The sequence below is a fragment of the Pogona vitticeps genome, chromosome 5 (genome assembly GCF_051106095.1).
Source record: "Pogona vitticeps strain Pit_001003342236 chromosome 5, PviZW2.1, whole genome shotgun sequence".
NCBI classification, from domain to species: domain Eukaryota; kingdom Metazoa; phylum Chordata; class Lepidosauria; order Squamata; family Agamidae; genus Pogona; species Pogona vitticeps.
Window position 1 is genome coordinate 129,607,460 of NC_135787.1, and position 20,567 is coordinate 129,628,026.

The 20,567-nt window shown below is 38.2% G+C and overlaps 1 protein-coding gene across 12 annotated transcripts in view; it reads left to right on the top strand.

Moving 5' to 3' along the window:
* CADPS2 (calcium dependent secretion activator 2) overlaps window positions 1-20,209 on the top strand; it is a 371,478-nt gene extending 351,269 nt beyond the window's left edge. For 9 of the 12 annotated variants that reach the window (XM_020803108.3, XM_020803110.3, XM_073000550.2 and 6 more), the window contains 2 exons: window positions 16,771-16,875; window positions 19,215-20,209. In XM_020803108.3, the coding sequence (XP_020658767.3) occupies window positions 16,771-16,875; window positions 19,215-19,385 (276 nt within the window). In that variant the 3' untranslated portion in view covers window positions 19,386-20,209. Of the gene's footprint in view, window positions 1-7,766; window positions 7,821-16,770; window positions 16,876-19,214 lie in introns of all 12 variants that reach the window. The other 3 variants (XR_012087419.2, XR_012087420.2, XR_012087421.2) reach the window with 1 other exon arrangement.
* Window positions 20,210-20,567: the final 358 nt, after the last annotated feature.

Here is a 20,567-nt window from a genome sequence, read left to right on the forward strand (position 1 = left end):
ATATTCTTGATTCTCAAACCGGTGTGAGAATGGAAATCTAGGAAATTTGAAAGAAGCATACCTAATTCCCTAGAGACACTCCACAGAACAGTGCATTGTAGCACGTTGAACCGCTTGTTTCTTTGATAAGTGAAATAATCTTTAAGAAATATGTGGATTCCTGCTATCACATTTCAAAAACCTGAGTAAGAACATAACTGTCATTTGGCACAAACTCAGAAATAGGCTTTTAAAAAAATTAAATGTGTGTGTGTATGTGTGTGCCTGATGCACCTGGACATATGTGGAAGGCCTGGTAGAATCAGCTAATTAACAACACAGGCTTAAACAGGCACCTCATCTGGCAATGTAGTTAGTTGCCTGATGGTGCTCAGCAGGACTTGGTAGTGCTTTTTATTTTTCTATCCTAATGGTCTGCTGCCCACCTAATTTTGCCTTATTGTCAACTACTACTTACCGCAGCTTGAGGCCCTCCCAGGAGGCTAAATTATTATCAAAGGATTAGGGAGATGTAGCCTTGCAGCTCTGACATTTCTGATTACTTGTCTATGCCAGCACACTAATTAGCTGTGACTAATTAAGAAAAATGTTCCTGCCATAGAAAGCAATTTAAAAGAACTGAGAAGGAGAAAAACAATTCAAAAGCTGAGCAGTGCTCAGATTTACTGATACTCTTTTCATCTCTTCTGAGCTTTAACTGGGCTTTAATTGTGCCTAAATTTTTATTTTATTTTTTTAAGACTATCACGGCCATCGGAAAACCCTGTAACTCAGTAATCGATCCGCAGTTTTCTCCTTCAGGGGAGGAAAGAGAATAATGACCTTCTTTTACCAGCCTTTGTAGTATCAGGTTACCCCATAGTGCATGAAAGAGCAAAACTTGTTAATGTTCAAATATGTTTAGTAGACTGTTGTGTGAGAAGGCACCTCATACATATGCGCACACGTGCACAGACACAAAAGTACAATCCACCAAACACTACTGGTGGCAATCCACTTTCATCTCAGTGGAGGTTATGCTGGTTCATTGGAAGCCTTATTAAAATAAGTACTGTAGAGCCACAGTACTTGGTAGACTGATGTCTCAGTTATTTCATCTTTTTCCTGTATGTATGGCTACATATACAGTATACAGTATGTATGTAGACCAAATTCCATTGCTGGTCCCAGCTACTAAGTGAATTCTTAATTTACCTCTTATGCAAGTCCTATTGATCTGTCAATTTATTCTAGTTGACATGAACATTCAGTTTAGCTTACAAATATACATGTGCACACACAGATTATGCCCAGACACCTATTGCTGTTCATGTAAGGCTTACATAATGTGCTGCAGCTATTGACTGTTAACAGATGAGCTGCAGCTAGAGTGTATCTTGCTCATGTGCCTAATAGTTCAACAAAGATGCACCTTGCCATCTCTGTACAGTATCTATATTTATCTATATATCTACACATGAAAGAACAACATTTTATCTCTCTCTCTTTCAATGAACTTTCTTCCTCAAATGTGTAAGAGAATGAACTTGTAAGCATCATGTAAAGACTAGTACTGTCCCAAAATGTTGCAGCACAAGATATAGCTAAAAGTTTCTAGGAACTTTGTCATTCCCTGCCTGCCCACCTGTCTCTGACAAACGCAATTGATCTAAATTAAATTAAATTAAATTAAAATTAATTAATTAATTTCACCATGATAGTCAGTGTTCCATATCCTGTAAGTACAGTTTCTCTCTACTAGAACATGCTTTAAGGCTTGTGATGGCTCAGTTCACATAGATTTTAGTGTGCAGTCTCTTGAAGGTTTGAATCTGTATTTTATACCACATACTATTGATAATGAGCTTATTCAACAAATGTGAATCCTTAAGAGCTAAAGTGGCACAGTCTACACACAACAACGACGTATCAGCAGACTTGGGGGAGCTCAAGATACCGAGAGAGAGAGAGAGAGAGAGAGAGAGAGAGAGAGAATATATATATTTGGGTGGGGTCTTAAAGATAGAGGGAACACGAGAACAACCCTTTGAGGACTGAGCATGCTCTGCTGCTGAACCTAGAAAAGCTGTCAGACTAGAAGGAGATGTGGAGAATGGAAGGGAACATCCTGGAAGAGAGCATAATGGTTGGCTTAGGTGGCTCCAATCCTGAACTGAAGTGTTCTACAGTACAATATTTTGTTTCAGACTCCACTTGTTTTATTAAGTGTACTAATTTCTGAATCACTAGCTCTCTCGCTCTCGCTTGCTCTCCGTATATGTGTGTTTCCAACATGTATTACCAAAACTGACTGCTACAGGAAGACAGAGACTTCTCCTTCTCTCTTCTCTCTTTCTCTCTGATTCACTATTATCCATTGGTTTTCAGCATCTGCAGGGGGGGGGGCTTGGAGTTGATCCCCTGCAGATACTGAGGTCCTACTGTAGATCACATCTGTAAGAATCTTTTCTAGCCTCATTCAGGAAATGAGCCATGAATATGCAACACTTAAGAGGATGCTCTTATTTTCCTCCCTCTTACTCTTTATTCTAAGATCTTTTTTATTTAAGCTAGTTTTCAAGGACTCGGCTGTCATGCCAAGAACACATGAGAAAATCTTAGGTGAGCAGCCATCCCACTTGACTCATAATTTAATCAGCAGGCTGTAGCTTTAGAATGAATTGTACTACTTCCTCTTCTCCAGCCTAATCATGTCATTTGCTCCCTTACGCCTCAAGAATAAAATCCCTCCAAATGGAAGAAAAGACATTAGTAAGTTAAGAGCTTGAAAGTAATGTATTATAAGTAACATCAGCTGTAATGTGCTATCTTGTGATAACAAGAGCATAATGACATTCCATTTGTGAAAGAGTATATTAATAGATGACACTGGGTTTATTTTTAAGTGTAACTGCTGATACTTACTCTTTATTTCTAAAAAGTTGCTTGGCAGGGATCATTTCCTGGATGTAGCCATTTTTGTGCTTTTTACATGTGTGCTTTTAAAAAAATAGTACATTAGTATGAATACAGTATGTCACTGTTTAAACTGCAAGCAACATGTACTGCTAATTAAGTACTTTTTTAAAAGAGTAACTACCGGTACTTTAAAAAAACATTCCCTGCTATGATTGAAATATAATATGCATCTTTTTAAACAGAAGAGCAGCTATTTCTGTCATGCAGAACTTGTCCGGTAAAGTTATAATCCCACCTCATTTAGTCCTACAGTGCTAATTTTCAAATGACATAATAACTGCAGAATAAATAACACTGAATAGCATTTTGAAAATATCCAGGAAATGTGATCATTTTAAATGTTTTTTAAATGTTTTAAAAACTGTTTAAATAGGGATCTTTAAACTGATAAGTGTTTCATCTTCTTTAGTATAGTGTGGCATTTTTAAATCTGTGGTTATTGCATAGTTTTAATTGTTGAGAACCACCTTCTATCCCCTGTGGAGATAAAGGCAACATATAAATAATTAAATCTTTTTATTTTTCTTCTGTGGCACTTTTCAACTATTTGTGGGGAAAATATAGTTCAAAAGACTTTACAGAAATTTTTAGTTTGAAATATCCCATTAAAATACATTTCATAATATCATTCTGTGGCCAAAATCTTTTTCTTAAGTAAATGGCACTAAAGCAGACTCACTGAATCAATGGAGATTTGGTCAGTCAACTCCTCCATAAGTTCCATTGATTCAAATGAGCTTATTCTAACTGCAGTGTACCAGGCTAAAATGAGTTGGAATTAAAATAGGCCCATTTGAATCAATTGAATTTATGGAGGATTTGACCCACCAAATCTCCATTGATTCAGCAGACCTACTCTAGTGCCATTTACTGTACTAAGCAATACAATTTTGACCTATAATTCACGTTAATGTGTTAATCTTTTTTGTGACTTTATGACATTACTTGATGTTATAAAATAAAACTACATAAAATCACACAATTAAAATAGAGATTGAAATACAAAGTTTTAAATTTTTAGATTTTAAACACTTTTGCAGTTTTTTATGGGAAGGCTCCATTATGATCAAAATATATGTTTTGAAGAATTCTGCTAAATTGACAAGCCAATGTGGCCTTATAATTCAATTTTAGCATTAAACTGAAAGCATTAATTGAAAAGGCCCCAATGCCCTATGTCATTAAAGCTAACCACAGAATCAGTGTAGTTCATAATTATGGATTTTTTTTTATCTAGATGGCTTCAAAAATGGTATAGCACCTTACTGAGATCAATGGGATATATCCAGCTGTAATAGCTCTGAAACTGTAGGTGAAACTGTTGGAGAGTGTTAACTGGACCTGCAGCCTTCTCATTCTATGCAGTGAGGAAAAATCAATAGGATCTCTACCATTTGGATAGTCTTAGGTCATATTTTTTCCACCATGAAGTGCCAGGCACAGGCACCATCTAGGGTTTATTGATTTCTTCATGTACTGTAAATATACACACATTTAATCAGCAGGAGAAGCTCACAGTTTCTGAAATGAATTAGGTACTTCTAGTACCTTTTCCTCAGTGTATATGTTCACATGCACATGTGTGTTAATGTAGCTTTTCAAAAATGTACCAATATTCACAGCAGCAGCATTTTCATGTTAAAAAGTCACTGAAATTATAGACCTTCAAAAGATAATGATTTTCTTCCACAGTGTCTATACAGAAGATGCTTCCAGACAAAACCTTCATTCTGCTATCACTTTGCCTGATTCACAGAATTTTGTAGAGGGTCCAGATATTTTCCTTTTTTGTTTATCGCCATTCTGTGTTTTCCCACTGTTTGTTCACTTTTTTCTCTACTGAAAATGAATTAACAACTGAAAGCTAGATCTCTTGTTTAGTAGTGTTTGGAATCATCCATCTTTTCATTTTAAATCATTTTAAAGGCAAGTCTCCTTTCAGCCCCTGCAAACACTCTACCAAGATTCAGAGAACTATGTCGAATGAGGTAGGCTTTCATGTGAAGAGGTGGACTAGCCAAAAGTCAGCTAGAGGCACTTCTGTGTGTGAAATTCAACTGATAGAAGATACTTCCACCCACTTCTTGTGAAAATCCCCAACACTATTCTGCCTCTCTCTCTCTCTCTCACTCACTCTCTCTCTCTCTCTCTCTCTCTCTCTCTCACACACACACACACACACACACACACACACACACGTACACGTGTACTGCAGCATGTCATTCAGCAGAATCTCTACTATAGGGAGCAGGTAAATCAGCATACCTCTTGCCAACCTAGCAGTTTGAAAGCATGTAAAAATGCAAGTAGATAAATGGGTACCACCTTGGTTGGAAGGAAACTGTCTTTGGACAAACACTGGGTCTATGGCTTGGAAACAGGGATGAGCACCATGCCCTAGAGTCAGACACGACTGGACTAAATGTCAAGGGGAACCTTTACCTTAATCAGCATACACCATAGCCTAGCCTACCACTCAATAGAGTCTCTTGCTGCCAAGAATGCATGGAGGGGCAGCTTCCATCAGTCCAGCTGCATATAAGGCAAGCATATCACTAAATCCAGGCTCAGACTATTAATATTGAGCAATGGAGAAAGAGGTTTTTGTTTGTTTGCTTGTTTGAGCTGAACTGGTTCTGCCTCCCATCAGTGTAGCATACCCTGTTAAGAATAAAGGAAGAATAGATAGATGAGGTGTCAGGCAGGAGAATGGAAAGCTCTAGGAGAGGAGGAGATAGCAAATCGCCTTTAGTTTGCCTATAGTTCTGGTAGTATAAGTACTGGTAGTATAGATACTGTTTGAGGAAAGGAACCTCAAACACTATGAGATACCATTGCATTTATTAAAATAGAGTAACTTTATACAGTATAATGCTTTTTCAGCTGGACATACTTAGATTGTTTAAGGTGGTAGTTCAGTATGCAGGTATCTGCTTCTTTTGAGATGTGGCAACACAAGGCAAAGCAGGATCTTGTTTGTTCTGAGTCTGCAGCCATTAACACTGGCTGCAGGAGGAGGAAAAAACTGGATACATGTGATTCTGACAGGGGATGGCTGGTTGGGCTACAGAAGCAAATCTTAAGAAAAAGCCAGCATTGAAAATATTGGCACGACAGCAGTTTGTAGCAAGCACCAGAAGCAGTTGATCAGAAAAGTAGAATTCCAACAAGAACCACACTCAGCTATCAGCAATATAGCTCTTGCACACCCTGACTCCGCCATCAGAGAAGATGGAAGAGAACGAGAAGGGATATGAGAACCAGTCATGTTGGACTGGAAAGGCCGAATCAACTTTTAATAAATCAATTTTAAATTGCTCTAGTTTTAAGCTCTGTTTGTTTACTAAAGCCTTGGTATATTAAAGACCAAATATGTTCAGAGACGAAGGGTTTAACAGGTGCTGATGTGGTTTTGTGCCCAAGGAGATTTGACTCCAGTCCTTTTGTTTATGGAAAAACAACAACGATGTAGGCAAAAGAAGCTGTCTTGCATTGTGTTTCATATTGTAGCCTTCTACTTTCAGTGAGCTGTGCTGGTTGAAAATCTTGCATCATATGAAGTGGTTGGCTGATTGTGTGACAAAACTACAGTTTAAGGCAACACAATATGGCACCTTTGCAGCATTTTCCTCAAGGGAACTCTAGCAGTGGAATATGATAGGGCACTAAAGTTCAGGTACAAAGAGTGGCAGAAAGGGAATTCCATCTGCTATTTCTGTGAGTCCCTTCTTGTTGTAGGCATTGATGTTAACACAGAATATTGAAGACCCTTAACTCTGGAAGGAGCTTTGTCTCCTGTAATTTTCCTCCTACCTGCGTCTATGTTTCAATCCAAGCTATAGCTGTCATGTGTATGGAAAAGTACATAGAATAAACAAACTGTATAAGTTTAAATTTTCATCCATACGTTAAACAGGTTCCTTCAGTTTGCCTTAATTTCTGGCTTCAACATAATAATTTTCCTAGGAAGGATATGCAAGGATTTCATTGAAAAATTAAGCTTTACTATAACAAGCGGAATAACTATCATAAAGTACTACCTTTTTGTTGTAAATCCCATTCATGGGTTTTTAGAATAGAATGTTAGAATAAAAAAGCTTGGACTTCTATGCCTTAAGTGGGGAAAGGCTGTATTTCTAAATCTGGAGATTTTAAAATGATTTCAGTAGGCCTAAAAAGAAATAACTTCAAAAACTAGTAAAATTGATCCAGTAATTCAAGAAGAAACAGTTTTGTAAAACACCTCTTTCCACAGCTTTCTCCACATATTTTTTTTCTGAATCATTTCACTGATTCTTCAGCATATTTACTTGGGAGTAAGTCACACTGACTTTATAGAAGCTTACTTTTGAATAGGCAACAGTAGTATTCCGTTGCTAATCTTTGGTTCCCCTTCCTTCAGAAGAAGAAAATCTGGATGTAACCCCTTTCCTAGTAAGTCAGCTGGCTGTGTGGCTGAACAAGTGGCTTCAGTCACTGCCCTTTCTTTGAACAGATTATTTAATATGTATGAAATCAGCTGCTGGATCTGTTCATTCTGTCAAAACTTTGTGTGTTTCTAAGCTATTCACCACTTATGCTCTATAATGGCAGCACCAGTAAATGGTGGCAGCCATTTTGAACTTAACCAAAATCTGAATAGGGCTTTCAGGAGGGAGGGAGGGGGAGAAAAAGATACTGTAATTATTCCTGCTCTCTTCCATCCAAAAGAATTTTGCCTCACTCTCAAAACATATTTTAAGCATATCAGCCAGTTTGGAGATGGGTTAAACAACTGAAAAATTGTCATTTTTGTTCTTTTTTTTCAGGCATAGATTTCAGCATCTCCAGTCCAAGTGTTTATAGTGGGATTGACTAAAGAGGTTAGTTTTCAGTAGCATATAGAAATATTACTTTTTGGGACCACAACTCCAGAATTCATGGCCAAAAAAATGTAGTTTCCAAGCTCTGGTTTTCACATTCAGGTCTTCTACTATTGATGATTTGAAAGTGATTTTGTTAGTACTGCCTGCCTTCTTGCTGTCTGTTGAGCTCAAAGAAGTAGGTTGCTACAAAAGGCCCCTCAAGTTTCCAGTGCACTCTTGTCTCAAAGGAAAGTGACCCTATAAAATGTTCTCCTGGAACTCTATGTACCACTTGGTTTCAGTATAATCATTGGACAAGGGGAAGAACTGGACCAGGGAAGGGAAGAGTACACAACTGTTTCTTATCAAGCAACCCCCTTGTACTGGGGAACTTCAATAAACACATCAGAATTTGTATAAAAGCACAACCTGTTGAGGTAACTACTGCATTTCAATAAGCAAACATCCCTCCATAGAAACTCCATACACCATTGGAGCGCCTCTTGAGCTCCGCATCACGTAGAACATATTTTTAATAAATAATATACAAATGTAATAGTGGACTCCCAGTTACATGTTTTCATTATAAAACAAAAGGACATTGTTGGGAACACTTCAAATGAGCGGTAAAGCTCAAGCTCTCTATGCCACTAGCCTGAAAAGAGCTGTCAGCATAGTTTGGCTCAAGGCAACATCTCCCTTGCCTGCACGCCAATAGCTGCTGGGAAAAAGAAATCCCACTTCTAGCAATTCTTTGCCTCTTAGGCTAGGAAGTATTGTTATTGGTTCGAACCGTAGTAACCTGAAGGGCAGAAGGGTCGAGATCCTTAGAAAAGTACATGATTTTCATTCCTCCTAATCTGGTTTCACTTCCTTTCAATACCGAGACCCATCTGTCTTGTAAAATCCAATTTGAATTGTATAATTTACAAACCACAATTTTAAGGAACATTATAAACTGAGTAAAAAGCTAGTCTCCTGTTGGAAATCCTCCCACCAACAAACCCAGAGTGGATAGAGATGCTGTCCTAATAGTAATGCAGTTTGAAACAGACAGGATAATTATATAAAATTACTTCTGACGCAGGCAATGAGTTTTGTTGCTGTGATTTATCATTACAAAAGGGAAGAAAGTGGCAGTGTTTTTAAGTAATATTAATTTCAAGTGTATTGACAGTTGACCAGAAACTATAAATTAGATGATCGACGATAATTGGGGGTTGGCACAGGCCGTAATGGAAGATTGTCTTCAGTTAATAGAAGGTTTCAATTAAGAAGTCGCAGGGGAAGGGTAGGGGGCTTAACAGACCATTAATTTTGAACCATGTATGCATATTGGAAAGCATCCAATCTATATATGATCACTTGATGCCGACACTTAACCATTTTGGAAACTGTTGATATATTCACAAGCATTAAAATGAGTTTCTGAAAGTCTTGGCATAAGCATGTCCTGTCAAAAAAAAATTCTTCCTTTTACTAGCAAAGATAATCTTTCAGTCAGTATCTAAAATTTATTAACAAAGCAATGATTTTTAAAGAAATCATTTTTCCCTATGAACTTATGTATGAAAACATTCTTTAATTATGCAAAGGTGATTAAAGATAAGAGCCACAAGATATGTGAGAGAAACCTAAGTGATGCATGGTGATAATGAAGCTTGAGTATGCAGAGGTGTGTCTGCATAATTTGTTATTACCTCTATCATTCACCATTCTCATTATGAAACAGTATACAATACTGTGAAGCAAGCCATATTTATTTGCGTTCTTTCCCTTTCGATAAGGGAATGAGGGGTTCAGTATATTGTGCATTTGATGTTATTTTCCTCAGCGTCTCATGCAATATGAAATGTTGCATATGACAGAAATGTTTGGCTAGCGTTACAGGAATGTTTTCAACCAACTGTTTTAATCTCTACTGGATAAGCATTGTTTAATTTTTCTACATCACCTGCATTTGAATCAGTTCATTTCTCTGTTATTCACATGATTACACACAGTCCCTTTCAGAATCTTTCAGCAGGTTGCTATCAGAATCTGATGCTACATTTTCACCTTTTGAATCAAGCACAGGGGGAGAAATGTTAACAGCATCTAAAATGTAAAGGCTGTTTGTTTCACAAGATATACTATACAGACTTAAATTGTTGCCATCTTAATGGGAGTTTTCATCCTTCTCAAGACTAACTCATGTAACTGAAGACAGTCTAGCAAATCATTGCAACAACAGGTCCTAATCATGCAATAATCTTTAAAATTGAACTGTTGTTGTTGCTGCTGCTGCAATTATTGCTGTTCATTTTGGAACTTGCAGAATTGTGCTGTCAGTCAGAAGGAAAAATGCAACTTTGTTCTTTCAGGCATAAAAATTCCCATTCCCCACCTCCACCCTCCTTCATCAACAACTGCATTCTGTCAGTGACCAGTGGCCAGAAGAGGCAATCTTAAGAAACCCCCTATGTGGTCTAGGGATTCAGAGAGAGGAATATCAGAGCTGTAGGGCTTTAGTACATATTGAGTCTCCAATCCAGGTAGTGAACAACTACATCTTTTAAAATCAAAATTAAAGTCTGGATTGTGGGGTTTCTAGAGACAAGTGTTAAGTTTAGTTGAATTGCTCTCAAAATCTGATAGACGGGGGAACGCATTTGAGAGAGAATGGGGAGATAAAGATTGTGAATATTGAATCTATTTGTTTTGTATTTCCAGTTATCGGGTGAATAATGAAATTCCTTAACTACTTCTCTTTAACTTGCCTTGAAGAAAGCTCGGTATGTTGCTAAATCTCTTTTCACTTGCACTGCCGAGAAACAACTTTAATCCTTGTTAGAAAATTGCCGAGTCTGCGGCTGACAAAGAGCTCATGCTTGTTCCATTGTTCATGCTCCCAGGCCCTGAGAGTGGAGCCCTTTACAGCTGCATGGATCCAGCCTGGCTCAGCTGTACTATTTAGGAGAGGAGGGTTTGTCAATTTCTATTGACAATGGAGAGAGTTTTTTCAGTGCTTGTAGCAGTGCTGAACACAGTTGGGGATCAATGCCAGCCATTCAGGCTGCACCCTCTTTCATTGCTTTAGTTTGTTAATTCAAGACTAAAGGTCCACCGAGGGGGTTTAGGGTGTTTAAGAAAGCTGATGAACTGAAAGCGTTTATGGCCCTGGTGTGGCAATTTCCATAGTCGGTGGCAACTATTGGCACGGAGGGGGCTGTGTCCTTGTTGACCCTCTTGTTATTAAAAATGCACAAGTGCTGCGCTTCTCAATATTTCAACCCTCTTTCATTGTCAATACCACCTTCTGAGCCCTTCAGCTTGTTACTTGCTCTAAAGATCTTCTTAGATTGGGTTTGAAAACTTCACCTTAAACACTAGATTAGACTGATGTTCTGTTTTCCGTGCTCCTGTTGATTTGTTGAACCTTCCCAGGCTGGAAAGCAAGTAGCAGCTTGATGGGGAGACAGGCCGCTAATATGATTTACCAGTCTACAGTCATGCACAATAAGTGTGAATAAATACAGGGGTCTTGCAGAGTCAACCCTAGCCTTTCTTTTTTCCTCTCTTTTTTTTTAAACTTCAAAAGAGATATTTCAGGAGAAAATGAAGTATTACATGCCCTTACAGGAGCTGGGTGAACTATGAATGGAGGAGGGGGACAATTTCTCTCTTAAAACGGGTGGCTGCTGTCAAGCATTGATGTGGAAAAAAAAATACATATATATATAAATGAACATTTTCTGTTTTATTTCTGTGCGGGTCACAGTGCAAAAAAGAAAGAAAGAAAATGCCGTAGGATTGACATCAGGGTGCATTGTAATGCTTTTTCCATTTCCCCCCCATCAGGCTCAAGAAAATGTTACTTCACTGGGAAAGAGGTGACTTTTCAAAAGTATTAAAGTGCTTTTTGTTGCTTTTTTAAAATGTGTTTCATCATCTAGCAAGTATGGTTATATTTATCCTTTTAAAAAGAGAGATCTTTGTTTTGAAAATACAAAAAGGCATGCTTTTTGTTTAAAAACAAAAAAACAAGATGCTGCCTAACTATCCCCAATGTTCAAGCTAGACAAGGGGATAGATATCTTCATCTTTTTGTGACAACTCCCTAAACCCTTGTTTTCAGAAGACTAAAAATGTGGATCTGGCAGCCTCTTGGAGAATAACTAAGGGAGGGGGAAAATCAGTCTTCTCACAGCAAGATTTCTCTTTACAAATTGCCCACCCCCAGGGAATCTTGCAGGATTTCTTGGAAGTTTCATTGTAATTTTTTTCTCAAAGAAGTGCCAAACCATGCAGGATTGTTGCACGTCTGTGCAGAGTACCATCTTTCATGCACAGGATTCACCCAGAAAGGGGCAAAGTAAAATCATTGGATTGTTACAATGGCTGCATATAGTTTGATAGTTTTCTACACAGAAGAATAGGCAAAAATATAGGAGGGAAATCATAAAAGAAAAAAAGGGGCCAAGGTCATATTTTTGTTGAAAACCAAGACATCTCCCTGATGTTGAGAGAAATCTTGGCATAGCAAGACTCAAAAAATCAGGGAGAATGAGAAAGTTTGCCCATACTCATCACAACCCTCTCAAGGAATACATAGGATGCATTATTTGGCTAAAATGGTGCAGTGAGATCAAAGGAGTTTATAAATTTGACTAAAGAGCTGCTCTACCTTTCTGCCCATGATCGACTGTGTGAGATTGACTCTGTGGATTGGCATTGAAAACAGGTATTGTGTTTTTGAAGCGTTCTGTCTTACAGTGGGCTGAATCCAAAGGCTCTGTTCCCTGAAAGGGAAGAGCTTTTCCATGAGTGTAACTTTACTTCTGTGGATGAATACCATCGTGGACCAACCAATCGGTCCCATTATTTTCTTCTGAATTCCTAAGATCAGCTAAATTGAAGGCAAACAAAAGGCATTGTTTAAATTTTTTTAAAAAAATCACAGCATTGATAATAATTATTGATGGCACTAGTTTGATTTCAGAAAGGAATAATTTTTTGCAGTCATTCTCAAAATGTCCTACATGCCTTCCAATAGATTCCTTTTTTATTTGAGTACACATCATCTGTCAGTTTCAGTGAGTTCTGCTAGCCCGTGTTTCTTAATACTCTTATGGGAATTAGGGCAAAAAAATTAATAGAAGTCACAGATACTTTGTTCTGAATGCCTTATGCAAAAGAGACCAGAGTCACTGTATTAAGCATTTTAAACTGAAAACTTTATTTTACCCAAGTGCCTTTTTCTGGGAAGGAAAAATAGGAAAACTGCTCTGCTTGAAATAGCTTTGGTTGAAAAAAAAAACCTTTTATATCAGAAAGGATCTTCTAAGATTTCCAAGATGTGAAGGAATATTTTAATTAATCTGATTTGCATTTTTCCACCATAATTGTTTATTAATGTTATCATTAGTCACCTTGAGTTCAAAAGGGGGGCAGAGAAAGCCCAGGCAGAAATCAAATAGATCAAGTAGTCATTAAATATATAGAAGTTAAATAGAAGTAAAAATCACAGAATGAATATTAAAACTGTGATTATTCATTGTTGTATGCCAGATTCTTAGGTTGTTGTATTAAACTATACACAGTGAAGAAAGAAGGAAAACGTAAATTTAGGGAGCCAACACCATGTACCAATTTATCTTACTCAGTTCTAAGCAGTGATTTTGGCATTTCAAGCATCCAGGAGGAAGGGGTAATCATTGGCCAGTTTGATTTGTGTGCATGGAATACACAGCATTTATGTGTTTAAGGGAGTGATTTTGGCCATGGTTTTGTTCTCTATTAGCCTCCTGCAACCCCATTAATGTCCTTTCAAAGAACAACGAAGCCAGACACTTGTCACAGTAACTGCAGTTTGCTCATTTGTGCAAGCACCTCCACGTCTGCTCCCAACTAATTGCTTGATGCCGAGCCTTCTTTGCATAACTTATCAGTGTCCTGCTATATGGGCTTCACTGCCACCAACCCTCAATTCTTCAGGGTGTTGATCTTTTCATAGTAATCAGCACAGTATCATGTTGTCTCTCTCTTAAGTTAATTCTTCTAATAAGCTGATTGATAAAAGAACAGATTGGACCTATTGTATTATGTTTAACAGTGAACAGATGCAAAAGAACAAATGGCAAGTAAGAGATTGATGAAGTGAGTGAATTTATCATCACAGGTGAATTCTTCAGATTCCATCTCTTAAGGTACATGATATTTATCCCAGAATGACTGACAGGACTCGTTTGAATACTTTTTGTTATCCATGGATTAAAAATCAAACCAGCTTCAATAATCTTTTAAAAATCATAAATACAAGGCATAAAAATAAATTGTTAAGAACCATGTGTCCATTTGAAGCTTAGTTTCTTTAGCCAGAATTCAACTCTTAACATTTATATCAGGTAGAGATGATAAGCTAAAATGAAACTTCCAGTTTGCATATATTTGGAAGCTTGTAGATGTCCATTGCCCATTGTGACCAGATACATATCATCTATGTCATAAAATTTTCTTTGTTTTATTATATTATACTTATTTTAAAATTGGCTGTAATGTCAAAACATTTGGCAGGAAATTATTGATACATAATCAAGACTGAAACTTAAATGCACTTGGTCAGATGGTCTTCGTAATTAATACAACTGTTAATATGTTCCTGTTGCCCAATCATATCCCTTAGACTGGGGCAGCATTAGTATTATGGCATTTTGCAGGCTCTGTGTCCAAAGGATTACAATATCACCCACTATATATGCAACTGTTGTCTGTGTATACATGCTTTTGTGATTTCTGGAGTGGGAGATCTGAGGTCTAATATCTTTGTCTTTCAATTATTCCATCTGAAATTATTACTTCTGGTAATACCACCAAATGATGGACTTCACATACACTACACTTGTATTATTCAAAAGAGAGGCTCAAAATTTATCTTTCCTTTTTTATGACTGTGTTGCTGTTTCCCATGAAGCTTGTGTAGTGTGCATTATTCTTTGTGTGTCTCTCTTCTTTCTCCTTTCTTTGGTTTTGTTTTTGCAAAATATATCTTCCCTTCAGAAACATGCCAATATGTCTGTCTTATATGCATGCATAATCTCTGAATGGAATCCTTAATACCTCAGAAGGACTCCAAAAAGTCAGAAAAAGCTCTACCTATTGAAAGCAAATTGCCTACAGTGGCCAGCCACCATATGCAACCGCCTGTTCATCTGGATGTCTCCCAGCAACTGGTATTCAGCAGCATGCATTACAGTGGTTTCTCTTTACCCTATTGAAAGGGCAATTTGTAGGCTGTTGCCCATATTTGGACTGCCAGTAATTGTTGTCTGAAGATCCATCTACATGTTTTTGGCTAAATAACCCAACTATTCTGTAGGCATTGTTACAGAGTTTTGAATTTCTGGGTGAATTCCTGTAGCTGCATAGCAGAAGTACAGGGGCTTCACAGAGTACAATAGTTTCAAGTTCCCAAGTTTAGTTCACCCCTTTTTCTCATCAACTGGCACTTACTGTCTCAATAGTTCACTCTGAGACATTTGAAGTAAAAAGAATGTAAAAATTTTTACTTACAGTTTGGAACAGATCAAACAGCAAAGTATCAAAACATGGCTGCCTGCAGTATCAGGCCTCAACAGACTCATTGACTGCTTCTAGTTGACAGAGGGGCAGTGGGGAAGGGTCAGAACAGGGAGGCAGAACTCTCTTTGAATCAGAGGCAGAGAAGGAACTATTGATTAGTGTTTTTAGTGATTGGTAGTCACCCCAGCCTAGAAAGGTCCCTCCCACCAGCACCTTCTCCAGGCAACATGTGATGTTGTAAAAGCTCCCAGGAGCCATGACTGTGGGATATATGCACTGTTTGGAGAGAGAAGTTGGCTGAATTACATGATGTCATCTGGGATGGTATAACTACTTGTTAATTCATCCTTTGATCTATTTATATTTCAAGGGACTTGTCAATGCACAACATGATTGGTGGACTTGCTACAAAGGAAACTGTGGAGTGCTATGTTATCTTTTATTTTTAATTTACAGTTTCAGATTCTGTTTTACTGTTACAAGTGCACAGGTGGATTTTTTGGGTCAAAATAGATGCTTCCTAGATTATGAAAGACATCTGTTTTTTATATCACTGGATTCTTTTAATCTATGTATCTTGCATTTAGTATGTATCATTTTGCAGTTACCACACAAAAATGTTGTTTTGAATGTGTTTGGGGGTTGCTTTTGTTTGCCATTTTTGTGTGGTAATTGTTCAGTTCGTTTTTAATATTTGTATACATACTGTTTTTAGTTTTTGAATATTGTAAGCCACCTTTTTAAGGAGAAAGGTAGTGTGTGCGTATGTATGAATGAATGAAGCATGAGGATGTTAAAATATTCTAGTTGGGTACGATCAAGGGAAAATAGCAGCCAATTTGAGGAAAAATAATTTCTTCCATTCCAGTGTTATTGATAGTCATTCTGTCTGTCTCTCCCCCGCCTCTTTCATTACACTTTTGGTATGGGAGTGTGAACTATAAGAATTGCAGGAATTGTGTTTCATCATCAGATGGCCTCTTCTTACATTATATTTCATTTCCCTTTTTGCTATGTGAAACTTGCAGAACTGTGCAATTTTTTTCTTTTCTGTGAATAATCTTTTCCCTACTGTTTCAGCCATCAGTTATTTCATATAAGTGTGTATTTGATACTGTTTTTTGCCTGCAGATAGTTAAGTGTGAAACACTCTTTCATGTGATTATGGCACAGATCAAAGACAGAGCAGTTTTTGCTGATGTTAATTCATGTGAAGACCGAATCGGGTCAAGTTAGCCAATTTCCTAGCAACAACACTTGCAATTTTACTAACAGAAATTAAGGCATTATTGACTTCAAGTGCTGATTTGTAGTCAGTTCAAAGTGTGGCATGTGTTGCTCATTGTCAAATCTGCTAAATGAATAGTGCTGCATATGATTTATTTTCCTCCCCCTTCCTTTTTTACAGCAATGGTACAGCAGCTCCATGAAAGTCATATGTGTGTGGCTGGCTGATAGATTAGATCTCCAGCTTCATATCTACCAGCTGAAGACTCTCATCAAGATAGTGAAGGTACATATGTTAGAATTTTATACCATTGCACTAGTGAAAACGAAAACAGAGAGACACTCTGGTCTTCTCATGTTCAAAAACTGTTACTACTTGGCACAGAGAGCATTTACAATGATACTTTGAGATGGCAACGGGAAGTAAATAGATCCTTTGTTTATTGTCCTTGACTTAGGCCCAATGCAGACATAATACTTAAATATGGTTAATGCTAAGTTAGTGGTTCTTGTAGCACTTGAAAGGGTCCCAGATGTACAGGAAAATTATGGTTTAGCTTGTCAGGCTAAATCCTGCCCCCTGCATGATATATATCTAACAGGATGGGCAACCTGAAGAAGCTTGGAAGGCAAATGTTAGCTAACAAACCACATAATGGGCTGTACCAGGCAAAGAAATAGCCATAATGGTCCAATGGACACTTGCAGTTTTGATTTTTCATTGTAGGGATGGAAAAAAAATAGTTTGAAAAGGGGTTAATTAAACAGAACTTCAGCTACCAGATCATCTGAAGAATTCACATGTTATTTTGAAACCAGTTCCATTTCTGAAGTATTTTAAGAATTTATATCAGCTACTTGCTTAATTACTCTGCCATGTGCATGAGACACACTTGGACACACATTGCTTAACTGGCCTTAGGGTTGTTTGCAGTGGGACTGCGTCTCAAAGCATATGCTAAAAGTATTCAGATTTGTTTCATTACATTGACCTGATCACCAAAAAAAAAAAAAAAAATCATCCCAACAAGCCCTTGATTGAGTTGTTCACAAAAATCAGTGGTTAAACACGACCTGCCCTCAAATTTATAATCTAAATGTTCAACTCCAGATATAAGGAAAGAGCTAGGGAGAGAGAAAGAAAAATGCATGATGATGGTGGTGGTGGTTATGTTGTCCAGATCCATATGAATATCCCTATCTTGGATCCAACTATACTCAGGTTTTCATTGTATCTTTTCTCTACTTTTGTTGACATGTTCTTTGCTGTTTCAATCCCCTTTTCTTTCTTCCGTTCTGCTGTTATTTTTCTATATTTGATTTTTGTTTCTCTATTAAAGCTTGGTTCCCCCCCCCATTCTTCTGAGGTGCAGTGGTTCCCCAAAAGCCCTCCTGGTGGCAGTCTGGGGAAGGGGCACTTTGAGAGCTGGCTGAGAGTAGATCTCCAAGTTGTATCTGTTCAATGGGATGACTCACCCAGTGAAAATTTGATACCCTTCTCGTGAAACTGAATGAAACAAATCAAATGAAATAGGTTTGAAGTATAATGTTTTCTGCCTGTTTGTACATAATGCAGCTCTTTGTATGCATACAGCAAAGGATTGCAAAAACAATAATACAAAGCTGTGATGGAAAATGTTTTGGGCTTTAGCATGGTGAACTAAATGTTTTACATGTTTGTCCTGTATCCACAACACTCTGGCTCTGGCCGCTGGCACATCTGAGTCTGGCAACCTTTTTCTTATTCATCATCATAAATTTGCTCAACAGTACTGCAAGCAAGCCAACGAGCAGTGTGTTGTGAGGATACCCAGCAGGAGGGGTCATAACTGAGCTCCAGGACACATGCTCTCAGTAGATAAGGTTCCAGGTTCAATGTTTAATAATATCCAACGAAAAGATTTCAGATAAAAGGCTGGTAAGGGCCTCCACTGAGTCCCTAGAAAATTGGTACCGAAGAGAGTTGACTATTCTGGCAGACTAAGTCTGAGTGTGCTGCTGATGTTGACTTTCTCTCTCCTCCACCAATAAGTTATTTGCTGAAAACTCTCTGTATAAACATGAGGTCTTGTGTTGGTGTGCTTCCCTTAAGCCAGGGGTGGGCAATTAATTTCTATAGGAGGCCACATGAAAAATCTGGAAACTGTGTTCAGGAGCCGAACCAACTTTACTTAAAAATAAAATGAAACAGTGATGTTACAATCGTTACAAAAGTAACAAAGAAAAAAAAACCCGACACTGAGTTAACTCACCTGTCCTCCGTTCCCCCGTGGCCTTCCTCTCCGACTGTCTTCTATCCCACGCAGGCGACATGATGCATCATCACGTCGCCTGTGCAAGGATCGCTTCCAGCCTGCAGCTCAAGAGTAACAGTCAAAACTTGCAAGATCCCAGCATCGGATCGCGTGAGTTTTGCTTACTGCCTTAATGGGTGACCGGAGCCGGAGCTCCAGCTCACTCAGCAGCAACGGGGCAGGCCGGACAGGAGCGACAACCGGCAGGCCAGACAGGAGCAGCTTGTGCGCCGTATGTGGCCCACCGGCTGCACTAAAGTTTTCTAAGGAGAAAGATAAACAGAAGGGGAGGACGTAATCTATACTGAAAATATTCTTATTATTTCTACAGAAAACCTATCGAGACTTTAGGCTGCAAGGTGTACTGGAGGGAACCCTGAACAGTAAAACATACGAGACTATCCACAGCCGTCTTACAGTAGAAGAAGCTACAGTCTCTGTGTCCAATGGGGGTGGACTTCAAGGCATCACTATGAAGGACAGTGATGAAGAAGAAGGCTGACATTCTGTGTCTCTCACATACTGTTTTGCTTTATAACTTGTCCTCACATTTGTATCTATGGTTTTTGCCTTAATGCCGGAGTAGTACCATGTAAATTCGTCCCACTCCGAAGAAAGACTAAAGTGGGCTCTGCAAGAGGGATTAAGAAATGGGAGTGGAGAGGGGTGCCCAGGATATTCTGGACCCGGTGGGGTTTCTTTTTTCCCATGTTCTTTTTTCTGTGTAGCTTTGCTTCGCACTATGAGAATGCCAGCACAGAGTCTGAGCTCCATTCGTGCTTTGTTCCTTTTTGTTTGTAGCGTCACAGTCTCTTCCTGTAACTTCCTGAAGAATAGGCATGCCCTGTGCAGAATGCAAACTATGTGCATCACACACAGCCAGACAGGCACTCATTCTTGCAAATCTTCAGTTCCATTGTTAAAGTCAAATCCTGTGTCATTTGCAAGGATTGCAGCCCTACCTGTACTATCCATAGTTTGTTGCTATTGGGCTTGGGGTGCATTTTTCCTCCTTCGTTTATTAGCTGAAGTGCATCAAAAATCTTGCCTTTGGTTCCTAGTGTTTTGATTTTGTTTTGTATGAAGGCAGGATTGCAAAAACTGCCAAAAACCCATGAAATAATGCTACATGTTCATCCTTGTTGCAAATTTAAACATGCTGTCATCCTGTTAAATGTTAGGAAGCTTGCCTTCAGTATTTCTATGTCTCTGTGAAAACATGCAGGCAATAAGAACCCCTTACCTATTTTTTGTCACAACCACCTCTGTATCTATCCCACATTTGTATAAAGTTCTCAAATTAAAAGATGTTTGCAATATATGAAAGCACGTGATGTCCTTTGGGGGGGGTATCTTTTTGGAGGGGAAGAGGTTTCAAAATAAAATGTCCTTTCCTGAAGCCCTGTGGAGTCTAATGCACTGTTTGAAATCAACTGAGTCTCTATTCAAAACTTGTTTTTAAAACATATTTATTTGACAGATAACGGGATATATTAGATAGAAGGAATACAGTATATGTACTGTGTGTAAGAAGGCATTTTGCTTTCTTCATACCTCCACATAAAATGCATACATCCAAGCCTATTGATGACAACTTGAATGCCTCCAAAGGCATTGGGAAGAGTACCATGCAAAGAACACAGGGAGCTGGGAAGGGGAGGGAAGAGTTACTTGTGTTCCTATT